This window comes from Pseudophryne corroboree, chromosome 2 (assembly GCF_028390025.1).
Source record: "Pseudophryne corroboree isolate aPseCor3 chromosome 2, aPseCor3.hap2, whole genome shotgun sequence".
In the NCBI taxonomy this organism is placed as follows: domain Eukaryota; kingdom Metazoa; phylum Chordata; class Amphibia; order Anura; family Myobatrachidae; genus Pseudophryne; species Pseudophryne corroboree.
In genome coordinates this window covers 531,676,522-531,704,156 of record NC_086445.1, presented here as the reverse complement: position 1 = coordinate 531,704,156, position 27,635 = coordinate 531,676,522, and the positions used below count along the sequence as shown (strand labels likewise).

The 27,635-nt window shown below is 47.2% G+C and overlaps 1 protein-coding gene across 7 annotated transcripts in view; it reads left to right on the top strand.

The window, feature by feature from the left end:
• Positions 1-3,404: 3,404 nt before the first annotated feature.
• The window catches only part of COL16A1 (collagen type XVI alpha 1 chain), a 303,979-nt gene continuing 279,748 nt past the window's right edge, over positions 3,405-27,635 (top strand). For 5 of the 7 annotated variants that reach the window (XM_063954227.1, XM_063954223.1, XM_063954226.1 and 2 more), the window contains exons 1-3: positions 3,406-3,509; positions 6,728-6,837; positions 10,019-10,087. In XM_063954227.1, the coding sequence (XP_063810297.1) occupies positions 6,759-6,837; positions 10,019-10,087 (148 nt within the window). In that variant the 5' untranslated portion in view covers positions 3,406-3,509; positions 6,728-6,758. Of the gene's footprint in view, positions 3,510-6,727; positions 6,838-10,018; positions 10,088-27,635 lie in introns of all 7 variants that reach the window. The other 2 variants (XM_063954229.1, XM_063954228.1) reach the window with 1 other exon arrangement.

Here is a 27,635-nt window from a genome sequence, read left to right as displayed (position 1 = left end):
GTGAGCCTGTGGAGATATTTCCCCATCAACCAATCAGCAGCTCTGTATCATTTTATAGTATGCAAATTATAGATGTTACTTCAGTGCTGATTGGTTGCCATGGGCACTTCTCCACAGGCTCACTTCTCTGCTCTTATCACTGCTTAGTAAATGTCCCCCTTTGTGCATAAAATATAGGAGGCACATCTTCGAGTATTAAAGTTATTGACAGAAGGATCTCATTATAGCTCATTCCCAAATGTAGTAACACGTCGACTTCTGTGTTTTTTGGATAAGCAGATGTATTCGCAGGCCAAGATAGTGGATCTGCAAAGGAGCAAATCTTTACACCATTGGAACATTTCTTGCTGAGTATGGATACTGTGCGTGATACTGAGTGCATGTAATGTGGCAGTAACATGCAAAAATTACATTTTTGAGGGATGAAATTATTTAGGTGAGATACAGAAGGGAGAAGGCTCATTTAGGGGTTGTTCTCTGCTTTATAAGAATGCATAGCCTACAATCATTTTCTCTCCACAAAATTATTCCACTACTTCTGAGGGCCTGGAGATCATGTCTCATATACAAAACTGGTAGTTGGATAGATTCTGGACTTTTCAGCTTCTTTGGAAAATTTTATTTTTAGGGGTATTTTGAGCAGTGTAATAAAATGCTTCTAAAAAGGAGACACGTTGCAACATGTGCGGCCCTCAGACGCAGATTTAAGGGGTCAGGCCGCCCCTAAGCCCAACATTATTGCCTTTTCCGTGTCAACCTTTTTCCAATGCTTACCTTGTTTGTGTCGACCTTTTGGGGTCAACCTAGACACTGTAGACGTTTTCCAGGTCGAACCAATATTCCACACACCTTGGGGCTGGTAGAAGATGGAGATTCCCCAGCTGCCAATCACTGGAAAACTCTTTAGGATCCCTAACGCTGGCTAAATGGTTTAAGGCTTTGCTGTCATTTTAACCCCTTTGCTGCTGGTACTCAGTAGGCAAAGGAGATTACAAATACACAAGTACCACATTCAGTTAACATGGCATAATGGGGATTGTAGTCTTCGAATGATCACTGAGAAAAAATAAACAGAGCATGTGATAAGCTTACTGCAGATCTACAGATTTAGCGGCAAAGTGTCCATGAAAATGATAATGTTTGCAGGCATACATTCTTGTCAGCCTAGCCAAGCAAAAGTGACCCTACTTTCCATGGAGGATGGTTAATATACACCACTGATTAGAATAGACAGTGACACTTGTAGATATATTCCCCAAATATTTTTTTTGTAGTCCTTGCTTTTAGCTACTGGGGGCACAGCTGTCCCGGGCCTGGCCTCTCTGATAGAGAGAGGATGGACCGCGCCATTCATACCGCCGCCTACCCGTTCCGCCGCTATCCTCCAGCAGCTCTGTATTGAAAATGACCCTCCCAAAATGGCCACCGCCACAGAGGAGACAGTTATTCAAGATACTAGAGGAGCCCTCTAGTATCTTTAATAACTAACTCCTCTGAGGCGGTGGCCATTTTGGGAGGGACATTTTCAATAGATTGAAGCATGAAGCAGCAAGGCAGTATATGGTAGACCCTCAGCAGGGGGGAAGGAAGGAATTCCCTGACAAAGAGCAGAACCCCTGACAACGAGCAGGTATTTGCATAATTATTGTGTGGCCATAATATGGTGACAAGGGGGGCATAATATGGTGTCAGGGGCATTACTGTGGAGACTTAATATGGTGCAAGGGACATAATATGGTGTTGTGCATAGAAATGTTACTTTTGATTTTTTTTTTTTTTATATATATATTTTTAATTTTGTCCGTCACGGGCCCCACAATTTCTGATGGCAGTCTTGGCTACAGTATGGACAATTTGCAGGTTTAAACGTTCAGTGCTTTAGATTTGCTACCTTCAGTCATTCCACTTTCAGGCTGTGCTGCACTGAAAAATTCCATGGTTTAGCATGGTTAATTCTCATAAATACATTACAGCACGCTTCAAGCTTTCAGCCTAGAATCACTTTGCTTCAACTGACATATTGCTGTTAGACTTTATGTTTTAACACGTCTCTGTGATAAAGGTTATGGGGTCTATTCATGTATCAGTGAAAGGAGTGGAGAAGTGAGCCAGTGGAGATTTGCCTATGGCAACCAATCAGTTTTGAGGTAACATTTATAAAGTGTATGCTATAAAATTATACGTATAGTAGCAGCTGATTGGTTGGAATGGGCAACTTATCCACTCTTTTCACAGCTTCATGAATAGACCCCAAATTATCTGGAACAGCATATAATAAAGCTTATGCTTATCAGAAAGATCAGTGGAACTTTAAAGAGTACATTACTGCAATCCTTGGGCCCAGGGTCGGACTGGCCCACAGGGGTACAGGGGAAACCACCTGTGGGCCCCACTGCCTAAGGGCCCACTCCTTCCTCTAGGGATCAGGTTCCAGACTGTGCACTTGTATTATACATGGTAGATGTGTTGCATTACACTGCACAAGACTATTGTGCATTTCAAGCCTCTGTAGAGGCTGGCCACACCCCCTTTGTAGGCTGGTCACACCCTAAATATGGGCACCTATAACAGCATTCCCCCGGTGTGCCCTTCATACCCCAGCCCGACACTGCTTGGGCCTGATACAGAGATGTAGGCAAACCTGATTATTTCTGCAGTTGAGCAATTATCAGCATTCTGCACGTGTTTTTAGCCACACTGCTCATTTGACGCAATGGTCTTGTGACAGAAGTCGCAGAGAGGATTTGTCGGGGACTGTTTGCAAGATGTCGTAAGCAAAACCACAGACTTGTTGTGACTGTTTTGGGGCATGTTTGAGGCTATAACTGCGATACTGTACGCAGGTGCAAAATCTGTGGTGTCTTACTTCCTGTGGCCATGCTGCTAATCAGAACTTCGATACTGATCTGCGACCGATGCTGCATATATCGTACGCAGCCACTGGGATTTTTAAAGCTTCCGTTGGCCGTCTGAGTACACATCCAGGTGGCAGAAACATTTGCATATTTTCACGTGTACAAATTCGCAGCTGAGAATCCATTTTATTTGCACACATCTCTGAATCAGGCCCCTCATAAGAGCTTCCGTTCTATCATCTAGTCACAGGTACCTGACCAAAGCCACACACGTATAGATTATGCCTTTCAGGATTGTTAGTGAAACATTAGAAAAATATGACATCCTCCTCTCAGGGGCACAGGGGTAAAAGATACGTATAACGTGCTTGGAGACACTGGTAAAGAAAATAATGGAACACACTATACATGAAAGAACCAGATGGACACATTAATAGATAGAGAGATGAAGATACAGAGATGAGGAGGGGGTTGAGAGTTTGGAAAGAGGGAGGAAAATAAGTTTGAGAAAGGAGGAGGAGACAGGAGGGGAAGGGGAAGACTGGGACTGAGTGAAGTTTCAGTACAGAGGGGAAAATATCACTGAGTTTCCAAGGTTTTTTTGCAACATGGATGCAAACTTCTGTGTCTGAGGAAGGTCCATCCCACAGAACGGTGAGTCTGAGTGCTGCATGGCCTGGGTGCTGGTAGACAGAGAGGGCAGTGTCCGCACTTGGCAGCATCTCTTGTCCTGAATGTGGATGTTACAACGACGTCAGACACAAAGCCCTATTGGGGACACCCCTTGCTGATAGTACTGAACTTTCACGCTGCCTGTGGTAGGATTAACTGAGCATGATAACAATTAGAAGACTTTACAATATTAACTCTTCTTCATATATTCAGTATCACAGCAAGTCTCAGCCATCCGAATATATATTGATCCAAATGAAGTGTTTATTTACCTTCTGCATCAATTAAGCAGAAGTGCAACCAGTTAGCGAGCAAGCTTTTTGTGCAAAATATTTTAATGTCTTAAATACTGTATGCTTGTCAGAGCCTGCCTCTGTCTCTTGTATATATTGCTAGTAGAACACACTGTGCACTATGTCTGTATAATGGTTTAATGGTAATTCTTTTGACAGCTATGTCACAGGAGAGTATTTCAGTTATTGTTTAATGCTGAGTTAAGATTGTTTATTCTTCGTGGTAGTTTCCTTTTAATGGACAAATATTAATTCATAGAGCACAGCCCTCCAATAGCCTTGTGCCTCTGTCTGGAGATCCTCCTGTGGAAACAGTCTCTGCTAAAATAATTACATCAGAACTGCCAACTCTATGATTTTTAAGGAAAACCTTAAAACTCCTGCAATTTGTTGGATCACTGTATGAAAAAGGAGGGGAAATGTATGCAACAGATGTGAGTAAAGTACTCTAGTCTCAGAGAACATGTTTCATCCTCTTCTGCTCATACCTTTGTTATATAAAAGCATAGTAGTTTCAGAGAAGAAAGAAATTGCTGGAATTCCCAGGTAATAAAAATGTGTTTGTGCGGAAACTGTAATAAATAATCTGGCTTCAAACTAAGCATGCTGGTATACAAACATTTCCAGCTTACTCAGAATCCCTGTTGTGCAATACAGTAATATGGTGCTGATAAAAAGTATCAGTAATGTTTTACTCCATATCAGATTGTTATAAGAAGTAATATGAGATGCTCAAACTTGTTTCCAAGTGGCTCATCCACTTGGTTTTAAAGTTCAAATTTTAGAGATAAATTTTCAAACTTTAGATAACATTTTTAAATAATTATCCGAATTCAAGCACAGCAAATAGGATCAATGAAGTTCAAGAATAGCTGGCTATATTGTGTAGTTTTTAGGTTTTACATGCAACGCTTGTTACAATGCACCCTCATGCTTTCCTCTATACTACAGAATAACTGCTTAGTGATTGCTGCAATGTCTTGTGCGTGAATTAACCCTCTCATACGGTTTTCTCTACTTATGTTATGTCTTATCTCTACAAGTATTGAACAATAACGTTGTAGTTGCAATTTTTGTTGCTATAGTACTCTGCTCTGCGTCTTCAGCGTTGTGGGTAGAGGTCATACGCCCAAGGCCCCGGGTATTGAATGCAGGTGGGGATCCTAGCATGTATTTACCTGTATGTCATCCCTGATGATCCTGGGGAAGGAGACCTGTCAGTACAGGCTCATCACCTAGTGTCACACAAAACTGCCCTGCTTATATATTCACTGATATTCTACTAGCTCTGGTGCAATATCCTCATACTATCTAATAAGATCTAATGTGTAGTAATGCACCTTATTATACCTCATATACTGTATTGCTAAACTGTCTTAGTGTCTACAAATGGAAATTACTCTTGGAACAATATCTTTCCTGTACATTCCTTTGTATAGCCTGAGGTCTATTTGAAAACATTTGAAAGTCCCACAATGGTATTAGTCTCTGCCATCTGTAATGTGAGATAATGCTTGTATATATTATGCTACGCCAGTTTATACATGATCCACGCCACATATAAACTGTTAGTACATAGCACACTCTATTTCTCATTTCTGAGTACCATGCAAGTTCAAAAGCAGACAAGCAATCGTTAGCAAACTGCACATGTGCCTTACCATGCATATGCGTGCATACGCAAAGTGACCGAGTCTCTGTGACAGCATAGGGCAGGTATACGTGCTAATTATGGCGCTTGCAGATGGAAAAACAGTGGGCGGTACCGATATATGTATGAAGCCATGTGGTTACTAGCATTATCATAAGGTAGAAACTCTGGCTGTATTGCTAAACATGCAACAAATGAATATCGCATGAAAACTGCACTAGATATATATTATCAAAATGTTAATAAAGCACTTAATATTTATTTATTTTTTATATGTTTTTATTCATTTTTCCAGAGTATACGAGTAAACGGCATTATAACCATACTATCGACGGTATCCCATGCAGACACTCACAGCAGAGAAACATTGTAGACTCCACTATACAGTACCTGTGGGGCCCTGGTCTATTATCAGCACCGTGTCACAGCTCTTCACATTCTGGGGCATATGGGGACATGTATTCCCTACTATAAATGATTTGAGCTCGGAGATAATATAAAAGCACAAGGCTGTTATCCAATCACTTTGTATGAGTCCCAGAAATCCAAGGTGACCTACAATATCTGTAAGAAGAAAAAGAAAGCGGTAATTTTATTGCGTTCCCAGCACATGCCCTCTGAGATACAAATGCTCATAAACACAGCTTACTATACCCAGCTACAGACGCTACAGAGCAATAACACTCCTAATCATGTGCAGAGTCGGTGCTGTTATAGAGTTTGATGTCAAACAGGCACATTTCGGAGCTAGTAAAAAAAATAGTAACCATAGAGATCTAGGGCCTGATTCTGAGCAGCGTGTGAAGCGTCCCTAAGGGTGGAATTTTAATGCTAATGCAAGTATGCATATGGCTTCCCGTAACCACTGCTTCTCCGTACAGAGCCACAACTGTCACCATTAGCAACCGTGCTTCCACATACACCATGCTGCATATGCAGTTTGCTCAAATTGCTAGATGTGTCTGATTATGTACTTGTATGTGACTCAGAATCACGGATGCAAGGACAGTTTCAGGCATGATGTAATGGCCATGTACTAAGCAACCTGAATGTCCTCTATGCTAATTGTTGTTCTTTGACGTTTTACCTGCAAAATGCTAATATTGTATGCAGTGAAAAGATCCAGTAACACATTTTATTTATTGTGCTTCTAATTTTTCGTATTTATTTTAAAATGCAAATAAATAATCACTTTGACGTGTTCTCTGGGAATAGTAAAGTCAATTTTGTTCAATTCTGTCGCCATTACAAAATAGGTAAAGTGAACCAACGTGACCGACTGGCAAGATGTGGCCTCTCTGGACAGCTGCGATTTGCCTGATCAGCTGCTTTTTGTACAGCAATGGAAGAATTCTACCTCATACAGGTACCACCCTTCTCTAATATGTTTCCATCTGCCCCTCTCCTTGTTCTGGGTGATATGAAGCAAGACCCAGCGATGTACATGAGTCTAGACGCAAACTTCTTCACTTCTGCCTGGGGTGAATTCAATTATAGAACCCGTATCTCCAGTTTCTTTCTTTGATGTATATTGTTTATGCTACAGATAATTCCACCTAAACATGACTGCTAAAAGACTTATGTGGTAATACACATGATACATGCTTTATAAAGTATTTATACCCTGAAGTTCTGAATGCTGAAATAATAAAGCTCTGTCCCTTTTAAATATCATGTTCTGCAAGTGCTAAGGAAAATCCACACTATGGGGGTAATTCCGAGTTGATCGCAGCATCAAATTTGAAAGCAGTTGGGTAAAACCATGTGCACTGCAGGGGGGGGGGGGGGGGGGGAGGGGGGGGGGGGAGAAATAACATTTGCTGAGAGAGTTAGATTTGGGGGGGGTTATTTTGTTTCTGTGCAGTGTAAATACTGGCTGCTTTATTTTTACACTGCAATTTAGATTTCAGTTTGAACACACCCCACCCAAATCTAACTCTCTCTGCAAATGTTATATCTGCCACACCTGCAGTGCAAATGGTTTTGTCCAACTGCTAACAAATTTGATGCTGCGATCAACTCGGAATTACCCCCTATGTGCTGTGTATAACTTAATACTGACTAGTATGCGCAGCATGTGGCACTGCAATGAGCACCACTTACTAAGGGGCCTATTTATTATCATTCAATGTTTGCGGCATACCTCCCGAAACGGGTTGGGGATGCGTGACCGGCGGTCACCATACTGATGCCAGGATCCCGGCATGGAGAGGGAGGGGGGGCGAGCACAACAAGCCCCATGCAGGCTTGGTGGCGACCAGTGTGCTCGCCACAGGTTCTATTCCCACTCTATGGGTGTCGTGGACACCCACGAGTGGGATTAGTCCCTGCTAGTCAGCATGTAGGGGGAGGTATTGTGCCCGCAGGTCACATAGCTACATCCCTCTGAGGTATTGTGCCTGCAGGTCACATAGCTACATCCCTCTGAGGTATTGTGCCCGCAGGTTACATAGCTACATCCCTCTGAGGTATTGTGCCCGCAGACACATAGCTACATCCCTCTGAGGTATTGTGCCCGCAGGTCACATAGCTACATCCCTCTGAGGTATTGTGCCCACAGGTCACATAGCTACATCCCTCTGAGGTATTGTGCCCGCAGGTCACATAGCTACATCCCTCTGAGGTATTGTGCCCGCAGGTCACATAGCTACATCCCTCTGAGGTATTGTGCCCGCAGGTCACATAGCTACATCCCTCTGAATTATTATTATTATAATAGCTCCATAATTCATTGCACTAAGAGCCCACCTATAAGTTGTGAAGAGTGCAATCAGACCATAAAGGAGTAGATGTGAATGCCAGAACCCTGTCCTTTCTATCTATGAATGCACAGACAGGAATCTGAGCCAGTCGGTGCAGGGGGCTGATCTCTTAACAGTAAAGTATTTAGCCCCAGATTTATCAAGCATGTAAAAGTGATAAATTGCACAGTGATAAAGTACCAACCAATCAGCTCCTAACTGTCATTTTGCAAACCTGTAACATGGCAGTTAGGAGCTGTTGGTTGGTACTTTATCATCATGCTATTTATCACTTTTCAAGACTTGATAAATCTGGGCCTTAATATGGTCCGTGGGGATGGGCCAATCACCTGTAAGGCCATCAATGCCTATGCTGGCCTATATGAATCTAGGTCTGGTTTGACCATGCCCCAGGTGGGCGCATACGTCAAAGAGATGATGTAGGTCCCACCGAGCAGTGGCGTGTTCACTTGTATCATTGTGTTAGTGAGGCAGTGCTGCTTGTGATGGGGCAGAGTCATGTTGAATAAAAAAATGTAGGTAAACTGGAAGCCTCAAGAATGATAGTGAAAGGAGAAGGATCCCTAAGGAAAATTGTAGGAAAATTCATACAGGACTTTCTTTGCCGTTACTGCAGCTGGGACAGTACCTCAGACATATCTGTTACTGTGACCCAGATGCTTTTGTTCATTCAGTCCTGTATAGCAGCCTCCCTGAGCAACACTGAGGACAGTGAGGAGAAGAATAAGGAGGATGTGTGCTACAAGAAAGTGGCTGCCACTCTCCAGCAAACTGATGGCTACATGTGTCTCTGTGTGCCCAAGGACGTGTAATGAATTACAGGGGATGTGTGATTAATTGCATAAACTGTTTGAAGGGAGAGAGTTAGTGGGGGTTGGTTAAGGAACTAGAAAATAAATAGTAGAGTACAGTATATTTTTAAAGTTAAGTCATGTTTTTGGTCAAACATCTCACTTGGGCCAGATGTACTAAGCTTGAAAAGTGATAAATATCACTGTGATAAAGCACCAGCCAATCGGCTCCTAACTGTCATTTTTCAAACACAGCCTGTGTCATGGCAGTTAGGAGCCGATTGGCTGGTGCTTTATCACAGTGATATTTATCACTTTTCAGGCTTAGTACATCTCCCCCATATGTGTTCTTGGGCTAAAGTGCAGACTTATTGACCATCTGTGCTGTCTCTTTCAGTGATCATTGCAGTTTATTTTAATGTGGCAACCGTGTCTGGTATGCAAAATGTAAATACAACACTTGGTTAAAGAACAGTCTCCTACCACATTTGCACCTCCCCCCCCCCCCCCCCCCCCCATTATCTATCTGTTGTATAACTTGGAAAATAAAGAAACATCAGAGATACCACGTTTTCAGCAGTGCCACATGCATATAGCAGGTGTTGCTTTCAGACTCAACATGAGATGCGTTTTCAAAGGGAGATAAGTGTTCTGTGACTAGAAACATTTCTTTATATATGTTTTCCCAACCGTGTGGTCCCTGCGGCGGAATGCCGGTGGGGGCGAGCACCACAAGCTCCTTGCGGGGTCACTGCGCTCGCTGCGCTCGTCACAGGTTCTATTCCCACTCTATGGGTGTTGTGGGCACCCACGAGTAGGAATAGTCCCTGCTAGTCGGCATGCCGTCTGTCGGGATTTAGAGGGGGGCGAACTGTAGCCATTGGTAATGTGACCGGCGGTCAGGTCACATAACTACATCCTGTAGATAACATAACAAGCCACTTATATTGTAGCTATAACACAGAACAAGATAACTAAAGCATATTTTTTACAGGTGATCTCTGCCCAAGTTTACAGAGCGAAGGACAAAGCATGGGAATCGAAGGAAGCACAAATATTACTGGTATGTATTAAAGAACTTCTGTCTTCCTATAGCTGTTACTTAAAAGAGAGTATTGAAAGAAACAATCTATTAGAAGGCAGAAATTGCGGTACAGGTTGAGTATCCCATATCCAAATATCCGAAATACGGAATATTCCGAAATACGGACTTTTTTGAGTGAGAGTGAGATAGTGAAACCTTTGTTTTTTGATGGCTCAATGTACACAAACTTTGTTTAGTACACAAAGTTATTAAAAATATTGTATTAAATGACCTTCAGGCTGTGTGTATAAGGTGTATAAGAAACATAAATGAATTGTGTGAATGTACACACACTTTGTTTAATGCACAAAGTTATAAAAAATATTGGCTAAAATGACCTTCAGGTTGTGTGTATAGGGTGTATATGAAACATACATGCATTCTGTGCTTAGATTTAGGTCCCATCACCATGATATCTCATTATGGTATGCAATTATTCCAAAATACGGAAAAATCCCATATCCAAAATACCTCTGGTCCCGAGCATTTTGGATAAGGGATACTCAACCTGTATTAAGTTTCCCACACACACTTTATTGACAGCAATACTGAACAAGCAGAGATTCATTTTAGGGGGAATCAGTGAAGTCAATTAATGGATTAGTTTTTTTTTGTGTGTATGTATATATATATATATATATATATATATATATCTGTTCTACCCGTTCTTAACACGGGAGTTTCTGATTTTCACGGTTGTAAATATAAATGAGTGTTAAAAATTTGGTAAATCTATAGAGATGTAAATTTGAGATGTGTTAATGTAAGTAAATATTAATCCATGGAGTACCCATAGCAGACATGGTAAAAAGTGACAGAACCGTTTTTGTAGTTTATTACATTCTACACACTGGAGGTGCAATCCAAATTTTGATCCGATTGTCCGTTTGGGTGTTATCGTTCACGCAACACAAGCCACGCATCGGTAATGACGTCATTATGTCAATCCCCTTTCCATCCCCTTAGGGGAGGTTTATCAAAATCTAATAAGGCGCCCATAACTTTATTGTGATTACATAAACCTTTCTTAAGCTAGCTTATCACTAAAATAAAATGACACACACACTGAAATAAAGACACGGACACGGTAGCTGGAGTTAAAGGTCAGACGATATTTATTGATCGCTGACCAACTCTTTAAACTATAATTGTAATTGAATTGGAATTAATTTAGATTGCAAAGTTAAATTTAGATTGGAGGATGGCAAAGGAAAAGTCGCTACCAGACACCAGCTCCAGTCACTTGGATGAAATCCACCAACCAAGGAGGGGAGTACCCAAACCCCGCCTCCTTCCTGCATAACCCGCATTGTGCTGGCCTCACCACTCTTTTCTCTGGCAAACGTTCGGTTCCCGCAGGGGAACGTCTAAATGTCCAACCGCAAGAGAAGGACACACCTGCCGTCCTTCTAAAGAGGGTGCCCCACAATGACCACTTATGCCCGTTTGACCGCTGGTTGGTAGCGACTTCCCGCCAATCTGGCTGTCAATAGCCAACTGAAGAGAACAAAACAAATCAAATTTAATCAGGGAGGGTGGGAGGGCATACAATAAATGGCAAGAGGAAGTCTGAGGCACATGACCCTGCCCTATATACTATCCTGAGAACAACCCCTTAAAGCTTGACGGGCAACCCTCTGATCCTATAGGAAAAAGCCACCGGAAACATGATCTGCCTAGCAACTGCTTAGTCATAAACAACCAATCACCAAAAGTTGGGCTCTTATATGGCTTCAGGCTTATGCAGCCTTCAGCTAATCTAAGGCGCCCATAACTTTATTGTGATTACATAAACCTTTCTTAAGCTAGCTTATCACTAAAATAAAATGACACACACACTGAAATAAAGACACGGACAACGGTAGCTGGAGTTAAAGGTCAGACGATATTTATTGATCGCTGACCAACTCTTTAAACTATAATTGTAATTGAATTGGAATTAATTTAGATTGCAAAGTTAAATTTAGATTGGAGGATGGCAAAGGAAAAGTCGCTACCAGACACCAGCTCCAGTCACTTGGATGAAATCCACCAACCAAGGAGGGGAGTACCCAAACCCGCCTCCTTCCTGCATAACCCGCATTGTGCTGGCCTCACCACTCTTTTCTCTGGCAAACGTTCGGTTCCCGCAGGGGAACGTCTAAATGTCCAACCGCAAGAGAAGGACACACCTGCCGTCCTTCTAAAGAGGGTGCCCCACAATGACCACTTATGCCCGTTTGACCGCTGGTTGGTAGCGACTTCCCGCCAATCTGGCTGTCAATAGCCAACTGAAGAGAACAAAACAAATCAAATTTAATCAGGGAGGGTGGGAGGGCATACAATAAATGGCAAGAGGAAGTCTGAGGCACATGACCCTGCCCTATATACTATCCTGAGAACAACCCCTTAAAGCTTGACGGACAACCCTCTGATCCTATAGGAAAAAACCACCGGAAACATGATCTGCCTAGCAACTGCTTAGTCATAAACAACCAATCACCAAAAGTTGGGCTCTTATATGGCTTCAGGCTTATGCAGCCTTCAGCTAATCTAAGGCGCCCATAACTTTATTGTGATTACATAAACCTTTCTTAAGCTAGCTTATCACTAAAATAAAATGACACACACACTGAAATAAAGACACGGACACGGTAGCTGGAGTTAAAGGTCAGACGATATTTATTGATCGCTGACCAACTCTTTAAACTATAATTGTAATTGAATTGGAATTAATTTAGATTGCAAAGTTAAATTTAGATTGGAGGATGGCAAAGGAAAAGTCGCTACCAGACACCAGCTCCAGTCACTTGGATGAAATCCACCAACCAAGGAGGGGAGTACCCAAACCCCGCCTCCTTCCTGCATAACCCGCATTGTGCTGGCCTCACCACTCTTTTCTCTGGCAAACGTTCGGTTCCCGCAGGGGAACGTCTAAATGTCCAACCGCAAGAGAAGGACACACCTGCCGTCCTTCTAAAGAGGGTGCCGCACAATGACCACTTATGCCCGTTTGACCGCTGGTTGGTAGCGACTTCCCGCCACCAAAGGTTTACAAAACCGCCACCGCCATCCGAACCAACAAACTAAGAACAAACTAAATAGCCCTAACGAAAAGGACCAAAGAAAAAAAACCACCTACAGGAAAAACTGCACTCCGTCCGGAGAAAGATGAACCCATCCTCCTTGTAGAACTACCGGTTACGCAGCACAAGTAAAGGATGCCTGACAGCTACTCCCCTTATGGCCCTAACAAACAGAGATACCGCCGCATTCACCTTCTGCCGAGCTTTCTCCAGAGCTGAGAAACGCACCGCACCCCGCCAATGAAAACGCGGCACTATCTCCGACCACACAATACAGACTCCTGGCCAGTGACCACGAATCGCCACCAAATCCGCCTCAATGGACAAAATGAAATCTATGCCCTTAACTCGGCCCAAATCATTGCCACCTAAATGCAGGACGATACAACTGGGGCGACCCCAGCGGCGCTCACGATGAAAAAGGAGCCGCAACAAATCACCCCAAAGCAAGCCCCTGACACCTACCCAACGCAACTCCCTAGCTCTGAAAACATCAGCCGCCCTAAGTGCCATGGGATGCCCCGCCGCCCAAAAAATATAAGAATGGCCAACCAGCCACACATGCTCCCCAAAATCAAAGACAGCTGAAAAAGAAAAACATCCTAACATCAGAAATTTTAACACAAAGCATAGATAATGCAATAAACGAAATAACCCAAGTGAAGGAGAAAACTCAAAAACCTCCCGTGGACCTTAAGAGAACAGCCAATTGAAATTAGGCCCCCTCGGAGGAAAATTTAAAAATTCACTTCACACCCTCGCTTCCTGAACGGTAAGCGTTCAAAAACCGACGAGTAAACAAGTTTTTGGGTTAGCGCAACAGGCGCAACTACATCTTATCAAAACGGACATAAGACTTATAGGAGGCAGACTTCCAAGGCCCAGCACCCGAACAGCCGCCGGGGAGGAGCCCGTAGCCGCGGCATGTGTAGCCACCCCAAACCGAAAGGAATGGGTACCCAAGACCGTCCCCGCAAGCCTAGCGCCTCCAACATTTCTTAAACACTGCAGCAAATTGGAACTTATTCAGCGGGCCAGCGTGCGCATGCACTAGCAACTGGTCGCCACCCGAAGGCCTCAACCGGAGATACTCCCGCGCCCGCCGCAGCGGGCCAGCACTCCATCCTCCCGGGCCTCCAAGGACACCCAGCAACCCCGACCTGTTGATCTGTCTTGGACCGCACAATCCTACAGAGCAACATGCCATCCTGCAGGCGAAAATTCCTGTAAAGCATACCGGACTCACGATATGCCTTACTGCCCGCCCCTAACTCGCTCACTCTGCAAGCCCCAAAGAAAGCTAGGACCAAACACGACTAACAAAGGGACCACCTCGAACACCGATGTTGCAATTCGAGGCAGCACACGCAGCAACTCCGTTAGAAGCTGCAAAGTCACGGGTCTGCGGGAGTTCGTGGGCGCCGGTCGCATCCTAGCCCATCCTTCAAGTGCTCTGGAAAGGACAAAGGACCCGGGGGTCCGTCATCCCGTGTAGCCGAAAGTGAAAGGAAAAAATGCCTGCAAGGGCAGAAGACATGCCCGCTTTTGACCCACCCCCTCGATAAGGCTCCCAAACAAAGGCCATCACAACGTCCGCCGGGAAATCCCCCGCCACACCGTACCTACTTAAAAAGGGGGCGACCAATCACGCCAGGCTGCATCATACGCCCTGAGCGTGGAAGGAGCCAACGCACCCTTGGCCAGAGCAGCTAACCCGACTCGACAACCCGCCAGACAGAAGGCGGGCACGGTAAACCCTCCGCTGCCGTTCCCGGAACCAACGCCCGGAATGTATCAAACTGGTACCGAGACAACGCCTGCACCACAAAATCCATGGAAATGTGGGTCCATGGCTTAGACGGAATAGAGAGTGGATGTAATGGGCCGACAGGAACCCCTCTAGGAGTTTTATTTCGGGCACAAACGTCACATGCCCGAACCCACTGATCCACATCCCTAGCCACCGAGGGCCACCACACCGCCCTAGACAGCAACTCCCGAGTTCTGGCAATACCCGGATGCCCTGCCGACCTCTTGGCATGGAATTCCAGGAACACTCGCTGTCTTAACCTAGGAGGCACAAACAAGAGACCTACCGGAAGGTCTGGAGGAGCCTGCTCCTGTGCTCTAAGGACTAATGACAAGAGGTCCTGGGTAATGCCCACTTTAATACATGATGGGGACACAATGGGCAATGGCTCCTCGGTGGTCTCTTGAACTGGAGCAAAACTCCGCGAGAGCGCATCAGCCTTGATGTTTTTTGACCCAGGGCGATATGTTATCAAAAAATTAAAGCGAGCAAAAAACAAAGCCCATCGTGCCTGCCTGGCATTGAGCCGCTTCGCTGACTCTAAATATGCCAGATTCTTATGGTCGGTGAGAATTGAGACCACAAACTTAGCCCCCTCAAGCCAGTGTCTCCACTCCCCGAGTGCATCCTTTATAGCCAACAATTCCCGGTTACCCACATCATAATTCATCTCGGCAGACGAAAATTTACGGGAAAAGTAAGCACAGGGATGAAGGCGATTATCAGACACCCCCATCTGAGAGAGCACTGCCCCAATACCTATCTCAGAGGCATCCACTTCTACCACAAAAGGACGCTCTGGATCTGGGTGTCGCAGCACCTTGGCCGAGACAAATGCCCTTTTGAGACGGGCAAAGGCCGCTTTGGCCTCACAAGACCAGTGAGCAACATCCGCCCCTTTCTTAGTGAGTGCCACCAAGGGGGCCACTATAGACGAAAATCCAGCGATAAACCGTCTATAAAAATTCGCAAAGCCCAGAAAACGCTGAAGCGCCTTCAAACTAGTGGGCTGCACCCAATCCAGGACTGCCTGTACCTTAGAACCCTCCATTTGGAAACCTTCTGAGGAGATAATATACCCTAGAAATGCGATTTGCTGGACTTCAAACTCGCACTTCTCCAGCTTCGCCCCAAGCTGGTGGTCTCTGAGTTTCTGGAGGACTAAGCGTACATGCTTCCGATGTTCCTCCAGGGAATGAGAGAAGATTAGGATGTCATCTAGATAAACAACTAAGAATCTATCCAAATATTCCCTGAGGACATCGTTCATGAATTCCTGGAAGACTGCCGGGGCATTAGAGAGCCCAAAAGTCATCACCAAATATTCATAATGCCCTGAGTGGGTATTAAAGGCAGTCTTCCATTTATCCCCCTCTCTTATTCGGATTAGATTGTAAGCACCGCGTAGGTCAATCTTAGAAAAAATGGTGGCAGTACGAAGCTGGTCAAACAAAACCGAAATGAGAGGCAGTGGGTACGAGTTTTTAATCGTGATACGGTTCAATTCCCTGAAGTCGATGCAGGGTCGCAACGAACCGTCCTTTTTACCCACGAAAAAGAACCCCGACCCAACTGGGGACTGTGAGGGTCTGATAAATCCCTTAGCCAAGTTCTCCTGAATGTACTCTGCCATAGCCTGAGTCTCAGGACGTGACAGGGAGTACAACCTGCTCTTGGGAAGCTTAGCATCCGGCAACAAATCAATGGCACAGTCATAGGGGCGATGGGGAGGTAGTACCTCCGCAACTTTTTTGGAGAACACATCCGCAAAATCTGCATAACATCCTGGCAATCCTGGCAAACTTAGCTGCGAGAGCCTGACTGGAAGGCTCAAGCAACTCCTGAAACAATCACTACCCCAAATAAGAATCTCCCCAGAGACCCAGTCAAATTGAGGGTTATGGGCCCTTAACCAGGGTAACCCCAAAACCTATGGGGCAAAAGAACAGACAGTCACATAAAAAGACAATTTTTCAGAGTGTGTGGCTCCAATAAACAAAGGAATTTGGCTGGTGCAGGAGGTAATTTTACCCTGGGACAATGGTTCCCCGTTTAACCCACAGATCTCAATCTCTGATGCCAATGGTACTGAGGGAACAGAGTGTTCCAGGGCGAATTCACGGTCCATGAAAACCCCATCGATCCTACTGTCAACAAAGGCCTCAGTCTTGACAGTTTGACCGAGGATCTCTAAAGTCACCGGAATGAGAAAAGTCTTTTTAGGAAATTCTGACTTCTGGCCTGACAGGATATTTCCCATCACCCTCAGGCCCTGAAGTTTTCCGGTTTTTCTGGGCATGATACTACAATATGACCTTTATTCCCACAGTACAAACACAAACTCTGCTGTCTCCTCCGCGTCTTCTCACGCGAGGAGAGGCGGGTAGCCCCAATCTGCATAGGCTCCTCGGAATATTCCTCAGAGTCTGAGGTTCTCTTGGGAAAAAAGGAAACTGCGGTCTCCCTTTCAAGCCTACGCTCTCTCAGCCGTCTATCCACCCGGATGGATAACTGCATGAGCTGATCTAAGCTATCAGGCGAGGGATATTGTACCAGTTGGTCCTTTATCTGGTCAGAAAGGCCCCTTCGGTACTGGTTTCTCAGGGCTGGGTCATTCCACTGGGTATCATGAGCCAACCTCCGAAACTCCGTACTATAAACCTCAGCTGGCCATCGCCCTTGCTTAAGAACCGTAATCTGAGCCTCGGCTGAAGCCACCTTGTCAGGGTCATCATACAAAATGCCCAGTGCCGTAAAAAAAGCATCAACACTTTTAAGCGACGGACAGTCAGGCTGTAACCCATATGCCCAGACCTGTGGGTCTCCTTGTAGCAAGGAAATCACCATGCCCACCCGCTGAATCTCCGACCCAGAAGACTGGGGCCTAAGCCTGAAATATAGCTTACAGCTCTCCTTGAAACAAAAGAACTGCGAGCGATCTCCAGAAAAACGATCCGGGAGATTTACTTTCGGCTCCTTAACCCCTGAACTTGCCGCTGCTGCTGCGGGAGCTCCGCTAGCGGCCTGCGGGGTGTTCATTTTAATGGACATCTCATTAAATTGTCGAGTCAGGACCTGCACCTGATCGACCACCTGTTGCAAAGTATTTTGAGGCGTATGCTACATATTCCCACAAAATTTCAACAGGAGTAGGGCTGCTGAATATGTTACGCACACCAGTGCTAACAGGAGTATACCGGTGTATGAACAGAGAGGGAAGCGAAGCAAACGAACTCACAGACAGTATAACATAACATACACAGGAGGTGATGGAATAACTAATAAACACAAAGTGAACAGAGAAGCCCAAAGGCTCAGGAATTGGGTGTCTACCTAGTGTAGGGAATGCTCAGATGGAATAGAGCGGACAATGAAGCGATGTGTAGTGATTTAACATGTGGAGCACCTGAAATGATGTTGCTAAGAGCAACAGAGAAAACCCCAAAGGGTTACCAACGGGTGTGGGAATAAACTCCTTGGTCAGAGATAGAAATATAGACACAAGGAGAGTATCCACAATCCTAACCCCCACTTGCAGGGCACAGGTTCAGCTTACTGCCACTAAACTGACACCTGGACGACCTGCACAGTGAGGGAGGATTAAGCAAGCAGGTCTGAGAGTACAGCCGCAAACCTGCTGGGTTCACAGAATAGCAAAAGAACCCCAGCAGGTCAAACAACTGACTCCAGCCTTACTGCTAATTCCGGATTGGCAGAATGAAGTACCGAATCCCAAGGCCTATTCGCAGTAAGCAACAAGTAAATACAAAGTCACACAGTACTAGGTAACTCTCTGGAACTGACTAACAAACAAAGATTCAGCAGCATTTGCCTAGCCTGAGAGGATGGTTTATATAGCAGGTGCTGTCCACGCCCCACTCAGACCTCACAGACTGTGAGCACAAAACCAGCGCCGGATTCCCTGCCGTGCACAGAGCCTGTAACCACTACACAGTAAAAACCCGGACCGGAGTATCAGCTGCGCTCAGGTTACTTCGCTAACACTTGCCTCCCGGTTGCCATGGCGACGTGGCAGCACAGAGCAGGAGATCCTAACAGCGACAAGTGCTGTATCAGGCAGCACTTACCCGGGGCCTTCTTGGGCACCACCCCCACGGGGGAGATGCACAAGGAGGGCAGAAGGGGAAAGGCGTGGGGCCCACACATGCGCCCCAAGCCGATCTCCGCGTCCACTTTCCGCCGTACCTCATGCGGGAACTCGCGCACCGACTCCACATTCCGGCGCGCCACGACGTGCACCGAATCCGAAATGGGCAGGCGAAAACCATGACTAACACCCTCCAACAGGAATAACGCAGTCGACTTGTCGGGGTATAAACTAAGCCAGCGACGCAATTCGGGAACCCGAATAGAGAAGGGGGCCTTACTTACCAACTCCCCCGGCCTCGGCAGGAGCGGAGGGCTTACCGCTCGCCGCCGAGGCGCGGTCCCTGGCCGGGCGCCCGGCCCCGCACAACTTGCACGAGTGTCGAAAACGACAATCTACGCCCCTAGTGCATTTTCCTTCATTGTAGGCAAAACACTTGCCTTTCCCCGAGGAGCGGGAACCCGACACACCGGGCGCCACGGGCTTCTTGACCGTGGCGTCCAAAGTGGGCTTGACCCCAGAAAGAGATGTTTAACCGAGTTGGGATACACTGCGGGCCGCGATTCGGTGCAGCTAGCCGTGAAAACCAAGAAACCGCGCAACCACTGGTGAAAATTACGAAAAGCACTCTCCCCAATGCCCCCTGGTTTCTTAGCTGCGTCAACGGCCTGCCGCATCTCATCCGTAAGGGTGAAGATGTCAACGTACTTCCCCTTCCTGATTTTCTCCCGCATCCGCTTGCGACCCCCCCCCCCCCCGCGTAACGGCCGTATTGGCGCAACGCACCATCTCCGTATAACGGAGGGGATAGGAGGGAACCGACATCGCAGGCGCCATCGCCATTCGCGATTCCTTAGCCACGTGCTGCGCAATAAGCCTAGCCAGTGTACGCGGGCGCCATGGAAAACCTGAAGAGACACTACTAGAAGAGGTGGAAGAAGTGCTAGACGAACAATGAAAAGGAACAGCAAGCTCACCAGCGCCCGAAGGACCCGGAACTGTGGAAACCGCTTCACACACCACCGGCCGTGGCGGAACGTCCTCTGGCGGTGCTGCTGACGCGGTTCTCCTCGATCTCTGACTCCTTCTCGTTGAAGACACCGATGGGCCCGGACTTGCCAGCACCTGCGAGGAGGAAACAGAAGGGACAACCGGTGCAGGAGAAACCTGCGCATCAAGTACAACGGGGGGAACAGGCGGTAGAGGGGGCAAAACGCCATTGCACGATGGCGGAGGGCCAGTGGGCAGCGGCGGGGGAGGGCCACCCGCGGAGGGAGAAGATCCAACGAGGGGAAGGGTCGACCCGACTAAAGGCGCGCCGCCGATGGTGGAGGCAGGCAGCCATGCGGGCGGGGGAAGCTACCCAGCCGACCAGGGGACCACCGATGAAACGGGAGGGAACCGAGCGGGAGCGGGGGAGGAATGCCAAAACTGTGCGTACGAGGCCGAAGCAGTGGGAGGAGACCCGAGGTATGAGCCCGCAAAAGCTGGAGGGGGCACCGCCACCCGAGGGCCGCCAACTGACCACGTGGGCTGGACCCCAGCGGCCGAACCAGAGAAATACGGAGAAAACGGCGGGCCCGAGGAAACCGCGAGAATCTGATAAGGCGCCAAAGAGGACACGTGAAACGCCTGCGAAACGGGCCAGGGGAGTCCACCGGGGAAAAACTGATCCCCGGTCAACCCACCGGACGCCGCTGACGGCGGAGGAGGGGCAGGCAGGTGGAATGCTGCAGCAACAGACGACAGTGTCGCCAGCACCTGCACCGTCCCACCCGGCCCCGCAGGCGGCGCCCGGAAACCGATGAAAGGGTACGACGCCGGGCGCAATGACACCGCGGGGAAAAGGGGGTCGTACCTGATCACCCCCGACGAGAGCACCTCAGCCGGGGACCCCCGCACAGGAGCAGCAAGCGGGGCCTGCATCCCAACACTCCTGTGCGCGTAAGCGCCTGTTAAATCCCGGGGACCTGCCCTACCAACCCCACCCACCGCTGAAATAGCCCCCCCCCACCATGCCCCCCCGCAAGGGGGGGCCCAGCATCAGCAGTGTTGTGCATTAAAAGTGGGGGCACGGGCAAACCCTGCTGCCCCACTGACACATATTTCCCCCGCAGCTGACGCCACCCCTCCCCTCCCGCATACCGGCCCCGGGCGCCAGGCACCACGTGGGCGCCAGCGCCGCTGGCCGGAGCCGCCAGCGGGAGGGAGACGGGGGATGCGCCGGACACCGCCACGCTGGGTGAGCGAGCCGCCAGGGGAGCACCAGCAGCCGGGGACACCTCCCGCGACCGCGTCCCGGCCGAGCCACAACCCGCCGGGGCAACGCGCCCGCCGGCCGGGCAGGTGAAGCCACGCTCTGAGAACGGGAGCGCTGCCCGCCTGCGGTCCCCACTAGGTGACGGGAGGGGGGGCGGCCCTGCGGGGACGAGACATGACCAAGGAGGGGGAACAGAAAGCAGCTGGCAGCACAAAAGGGGAGTAATAGGGGAGAAGGGCAGCTGAAACAGGCACACAGCACTAAATGAACCAACAATGACTTATTAGGTAATTTAAACAGTACTCAGCCTTCCTGGGCCATACAATAAATGGCAAGAGGAAGTCTGAGGCACATGACCCTGCCCTATATACTATCCTGAGACCAACCCCTTAAAGCTTGACGGACAACCCTCTGATCCTATAGGAAAAAACCTCCGGAAACATGATCTGCCTAGCAACTGCTTAGTCATAAACAACCAATCACCAAAAGTTGGGCTCTTATATGGCTTCAGGCTTATGCAGCCTTCAGCTAATCTTACTTAGTTTTCCTATTTCCCACCTGAAGAATACCTATGTTACGTTTCAGCTTCCTATATATAATTCTTGTGCAAACCTTTTCAAAAAGGGCGGGAACTGAGGAAACACCTCAAAATGCGCTTTGGCTCACCCTTTCACATATTTTTGTTGGTGTCACTTTGTCATGCCTTTGATTTGTCTATGTTGTACCCATGATAAGATAGAGAATGATCATGTTTCCTGTAGTTCTTAAGAGTAGAGGGTAGGTGATGCAGCTTGTGCCCCTGAGCTGGTGAGAATTATGGTGGGGGAAAGCTGTAATGGAGAATTTGTATACAGGAATTTTGTTTTCTATCTATGTATAGGACCTTGAGTTCTTCAGGGACACTCAGTTCAGCTGTTATCTTCACAATAATATTAATTTTTTATTTTTTTTTCTTCCAAAATGCCATATCACTTCAGTATTTTGTAGGGTGTATTTGTGTTTCTGATTATTTATATTTATGTGCAGCATTTTTAAATGTACCTTAGTCATGTGCTACAGTATGTGGGACACGTCAAAGCAATAGTTTGTTATTTTATTTTCTACAGATTTCCTGTCTTCGCCTTTACTATTTCTCTGAAGTATTTCCTTGTTTCTGGAGTGTAAAATGCTATGTCAGATTTTTATCCCTTCTGTGTGTTATGTTTTTCCATTTCAGATTCAGCCTTTCTTTTGCACATGTTCTGTTGTAGACATCTCAGCAGTGTATTTGTAAGTGTCTGGAAGGTGACACGCTGTGATACATGTATTGCTGCTGCAGCAAGTGTTCTCTGCTAACCAGCGAAAACACTTTTTCTGCCTGCTAACAACCATATTTTTTTAGTCTTGTTAGAAATGATTATCTCCATAGGTTTATACAACTGGGTACAAATTGTTGATGCCAAGACAGACGAAATGTCAGACAGGAGTACAAGTTTACACCTACATGTTAAGCTATTTATATATTGGAAAACATAATGAATATATACAGCATATGTTTATAAAGTCACTGTGGAATATTTATCATGTGGAGAAAAGCCCTATGGCCAGTTAAAACAGGTGTTCTCACCGGTGATATACATCAAAGCTCCAAAGATAAGATTTGCCAGGTTTTGCAAAGCAAAAGCATTTAACAAGGATCACAGTGGTACAAGTTATTTTTTTCTTATTATCAAAGGATTTCGTGAACAAAAGAAAATCACTAAAAAAATATGTGTTATTTTTTCATGAATGTATTTTTTTCAGTGTTCCGTGCTTTCCATTTTTTTCCCCCAAAGTCAGGGACTTAGTTTAGTTCCACTACACATGCGTGAGCTGGCGAGCTGGGTTTAGGGGTTTCCGCGAAGCTGGCGCATGTGCTGGTAAGGGGGGGGTGCCGTCAAGCGGGCAGGCAGGCGGCGAAGAGGGGGGGGGGTCGCCACCCTTGACGGGCGATCCATCACCACCCGCACATCAGGGAGAGAGAGGCGTGACTGCTTCTGCATCTGCCTCTCTCCCCAGCGCAGCACACAGTAGCAGCAAGACCCAGGCCCTCCAACAGACCCGGGCCCAGGGGAAAAGTAACCCCCCACTCTGCGCCACTGCCACTGGCTAGGTCAAGCAAGCATGCCCAAATTCCCTCAGGCTGACCCAGCCAAGTAAGGAGTTATGGGCCCTTTTATCAAACAGTTATGTCTTATAATTATGTAGAAACTGCAGTTTCTGCATAATTGTATGTATTACTGCTATGTACTCATAGCCTAATGCAGGAGAATTCACGCAGAAATCTCCGTCAGACGCTAAAAGTTCTGCAGATCGCAGTCCCCATTGTTATCAGTGGGAACTACGATTTGACTCCTATATGCCAAAGTTTGGCCCCATTAGTTCACATAATTTTTAGATTGTACACGTGTCCTCTTACAGCTTTGCTGTAAGTCCAGGCATGCTCCTGCTACATACTTTGGATAAATACTGTGTGCGGCCTTAGGCAGCCGGGGAGCGACACTCCCGCTGCCCTAAACTGGTAAGTGGTGCTGGCGGGACTTAGCTCCCGCTCCCCGTTACAGGTAGTTTTATCGAGTGGCGTTCGTGGGGGCGTGCATACTCATGCTCTAGCGAACAATAGCAGGATAAAGGGAAGACGCGGCTGCATGAGCCTGTGCTGCGTATGTATCGCCACAACTGCCACGTTATGCAGCTTCACGCAGCAAAGATCTATAGGACCACATCTGTATAAACCGCTTTATGCCTATAGAGGCTTTACTCTCTGTAGAGAGATCTTCCAATCGCTCTCCCACAGCCTCTGGCTGACTCCGGAAACTGATACTGTGCATGTCAGTGTCACATTCCCTGGTCTTTCACCCCTCCAATACACTAGGGGTGTCACTTGCATTGCATGTACAGTGATTATCCTCATCGCTGTCTCTGAGTGTTAAATTTAGTACATAGGTGGTCATTCCGAGTTGATCGCTCGTTATTTTTTTCGCAACGGAGCGATTAGTCGCTAATGCGCATGCGCAATGTCCGCAGTGCGACTGCGCCAAGTAAATTTGCTATGCAGTTAGGTATTTTACTCACGGCATTACGAGGTTTTTTCTTCGTTCTGGTGATCGTAATGTGATTGACAGGAAGTGGGTGTTTATGGTCGGAAACAGGCCGTTTTATGGGTGTGTGTGAATAAACGCTGCCGTTTCTGGGAAAAACGCGGGAGTGTCTGAAGAAACGGGGGAGTGTCTGGGTGAACGCTGGGAGTGTTTGTGACGTCAAACCAGGAACGAAACTGACTGAACTGATCGCAGTGGCAGAGTAAGTCTGGAGCTACTCAGAAACTGCTAAGAAGTGTCTATTTGCAATTGTGCTAATCTTTCGTTCGCGATTTTACTATGCTAAGATTCATTCCCAGTAGGCGGCGGCTTAGCGCGTGCAAAGCTGCTAAAAGCAGCGTGCGAGCGAACAACTCGGAATGACCACCATAGTGTCGATATTTTCACTCAAAATTAAAATATCTTAATAATAGCGCCAGTGCCGCAATTGTTGATACATAGACCCCTTAATCCTTACTACGCCTGTCCAGAATCGTCAAGGCAATTTATATTTTATTCATAAAATGAAGCAATAGGTATTTTCTCTAACGTCCTAGTGGATGCTGGGAACTCCGTAAGGACCATGGGGAATAGCGGGCTCCGAAGGAGGCTGGGCACTCTAGAAAGATTTATGACTACCTGGTGTGCACTGGCTCCTCCCACTATGACCCTCCTCCAAGCCTCAGTTAGATTTCGTGCCCGGCCGAGGTTGGATGCACACTAGGGGCTCTCCTGAGCCCTTAGAAAGAAAGTATAGTTTTAGGTTTTTTATTTTCAGTGAGACCTGCTGGCAACAGGCTCACTGCAGCGAGGGACTAAGGGGAGAAGAAGCGTACTCGCCTGCTTGCAGCCGGATTGGGCTTCTTAGGCTACTGGACACCATTAGCTCCAGAGGGATCGACCGCAGGCCCAGTCCTTGGTGTTCGGTCCCGGAGCCGCGCCGCCGTCCCCCTTACAGAGCCAGAAGCAAGAAGAGGTCCGGAAAAACGGCGGCAGAAGACATCAGTCTTCACCAAGGTAGCGCACAGCACTGCAGCTGTGCGCCATTGCTCCTCATGCACACTTCACACTCCGGTCACTGAGGGTGCAGGGCGCTTGGGGGGGGCGCCCTGAGCTGCAATAAAAACACCTTGGCTGGCAAAAATACCGCAATATATAGCCCCAGAGGCTATATATGTGGAAAATACCCCTGCCAGAATCCAGAAAAAAGCGGGAGAATAGGCCGCGGAAAAGGGGCGGAGCTATCTCCCTCAGACACACTGGCGCCATTTCTCCTTCACAGATCCGCTGGAAGGAAGCTCCCTGGCTCTCCCCTGCAGTCTACACTACAGAACAGGGTAAAAACAGAGAGGGGGGGCACTAAATTTGGGCGCAATATATATAATATAAAAAGCAGCTATAGGGGACATAACTCAGTTAGTCCCTGCATTATATAGCGCTCTGGTGTGTGCTGGCATACTCTCACTCTGTCCCCCCAAAGGGCTTTTGTGGGTCCTGTCCTCATTCGGAGCATTCCTTGTGTGTGTGCGGTGTGTCGGTACGGCTGTGTCGACATGTTTGATGAGGATAATGATGTGGAGGCGGAGCAGATGCCTTTAGAAGGGATGTCACCCCCTGCGGGGCAGACACCTGAGTGGATGGGCTTATGGAAAGTAATGAGTGCACGTATAGACTCCTTATATAAAAAAATCGACGACATGCCAAATGTGGGACAGCCGACTTCTCAGCTCGTGCCTGCCCAGGCGTCGCATGGGTCGTCAGGGGCTCTAAAACGCCCGCTACCTCAAGCAGACCCAGATGTCGACACTGATACTGACACCAGTGTCGACGACGATGAGTCAAACCTGATGCCCACTAAGGCCATTCACTGCATGATTGAGGCAATGAAAGAGGTGTTAAACATTTCTGATATAACTACAGGTACCACTAAAAAGGGTATTATGTTTGGAGAGAAAAAACTACCCGTAGTTTTTCCCCCATCAGATGAATTAAATGAAGTGTGTGAAGAAGCGTGGGCTTTCCCTGATAAAAAATTGGTAATTCCTAAGAAGGTACTAATGGCGTTCCCTTTCCCGCCAGAGGATAGGTCACGTTGGGAAACACCCCCTAGGGTGGATAAAGCGCTCACACGTTTGTCTAAAAAGGTGGCACTACCGTCTCCGGATACGGCCGCCCTCAAGGAACCTGCTGATAGAAAGCAGGAGGCGATCCTGAAGTCTGTATATACACACACAGGCATTATACTTAGGCCAGCTATTGCGTCAGCTTGGATGTGCAGTGCTGCCGCTGCGTGGTCAGATAAACTGTCAGAAAATATTGACACATTAGACAGAGACACGATCCTGTTAACCATAGACCATATAAAAGACTCAGTCTTATATATGAGAGATGCACAGAGGGAAATCTGCCGACTGGCATCTAAAGTAAGTGCATTGTCCATTTCTGCTAGGAGAGGCTTATGGACTCGCCAGTGGACAGGAGATGCGGATTCAAAAAAGCACATGGAAGTGTTACCATATAAGGGTGAGGAATTATTTGAGGATGGTCTCTCGGACCTAGTTTCCACAGCAACGTCTGGGAAATCAGCATTTTTACCCCATGTCCCCTCACAGCCTATGAAGGCGCCGTTTTATCAGGTTCAGTCCTTTCGGACCGAGAAAAACAGGCGTGGAAAAGGCGGGTCTTTTCTGTCCAGAGGCAGAGGTAGGGGAAAGAGGCTGCAACAAACTGCAGGTTCCCAGGAGCAAAAGTCCTCCCCCGCTTCTTCTTCCAAGTCCGCCGCATGACGGTGGGGCTCCACAGGCGGAGCCAGGTACGGTGGGGGGTCGCCTCAAAAATTTCAGTGATCAGTGGGTTCGCTCACAGGTGCATCCCTGGATCCTGCAAATAGTATCTCAGGGGTACAAGCTGGAATTCGAGGCGTCCCCACCCCACCGGTTCCTAAAATCTGCCTTGCCGACTGCTCCCTCAGACAGGGAGGCGGTGCTAGCGGCAATTCACAAGCTGTATTCCCAGCAGGTGATAATCAAGGTACCCCTACTTCAACAAGGCCGGGGTTATTATTCCACACTATTTGTGGTACCGAAACCGGACGGTTCGGTGAGACCCATTCTAAATTTGAAATCCTTGAACACATACATAAAGAAATTCAAGTTCAAGATGGAATCGCTCAGGGCGGTTATTGCA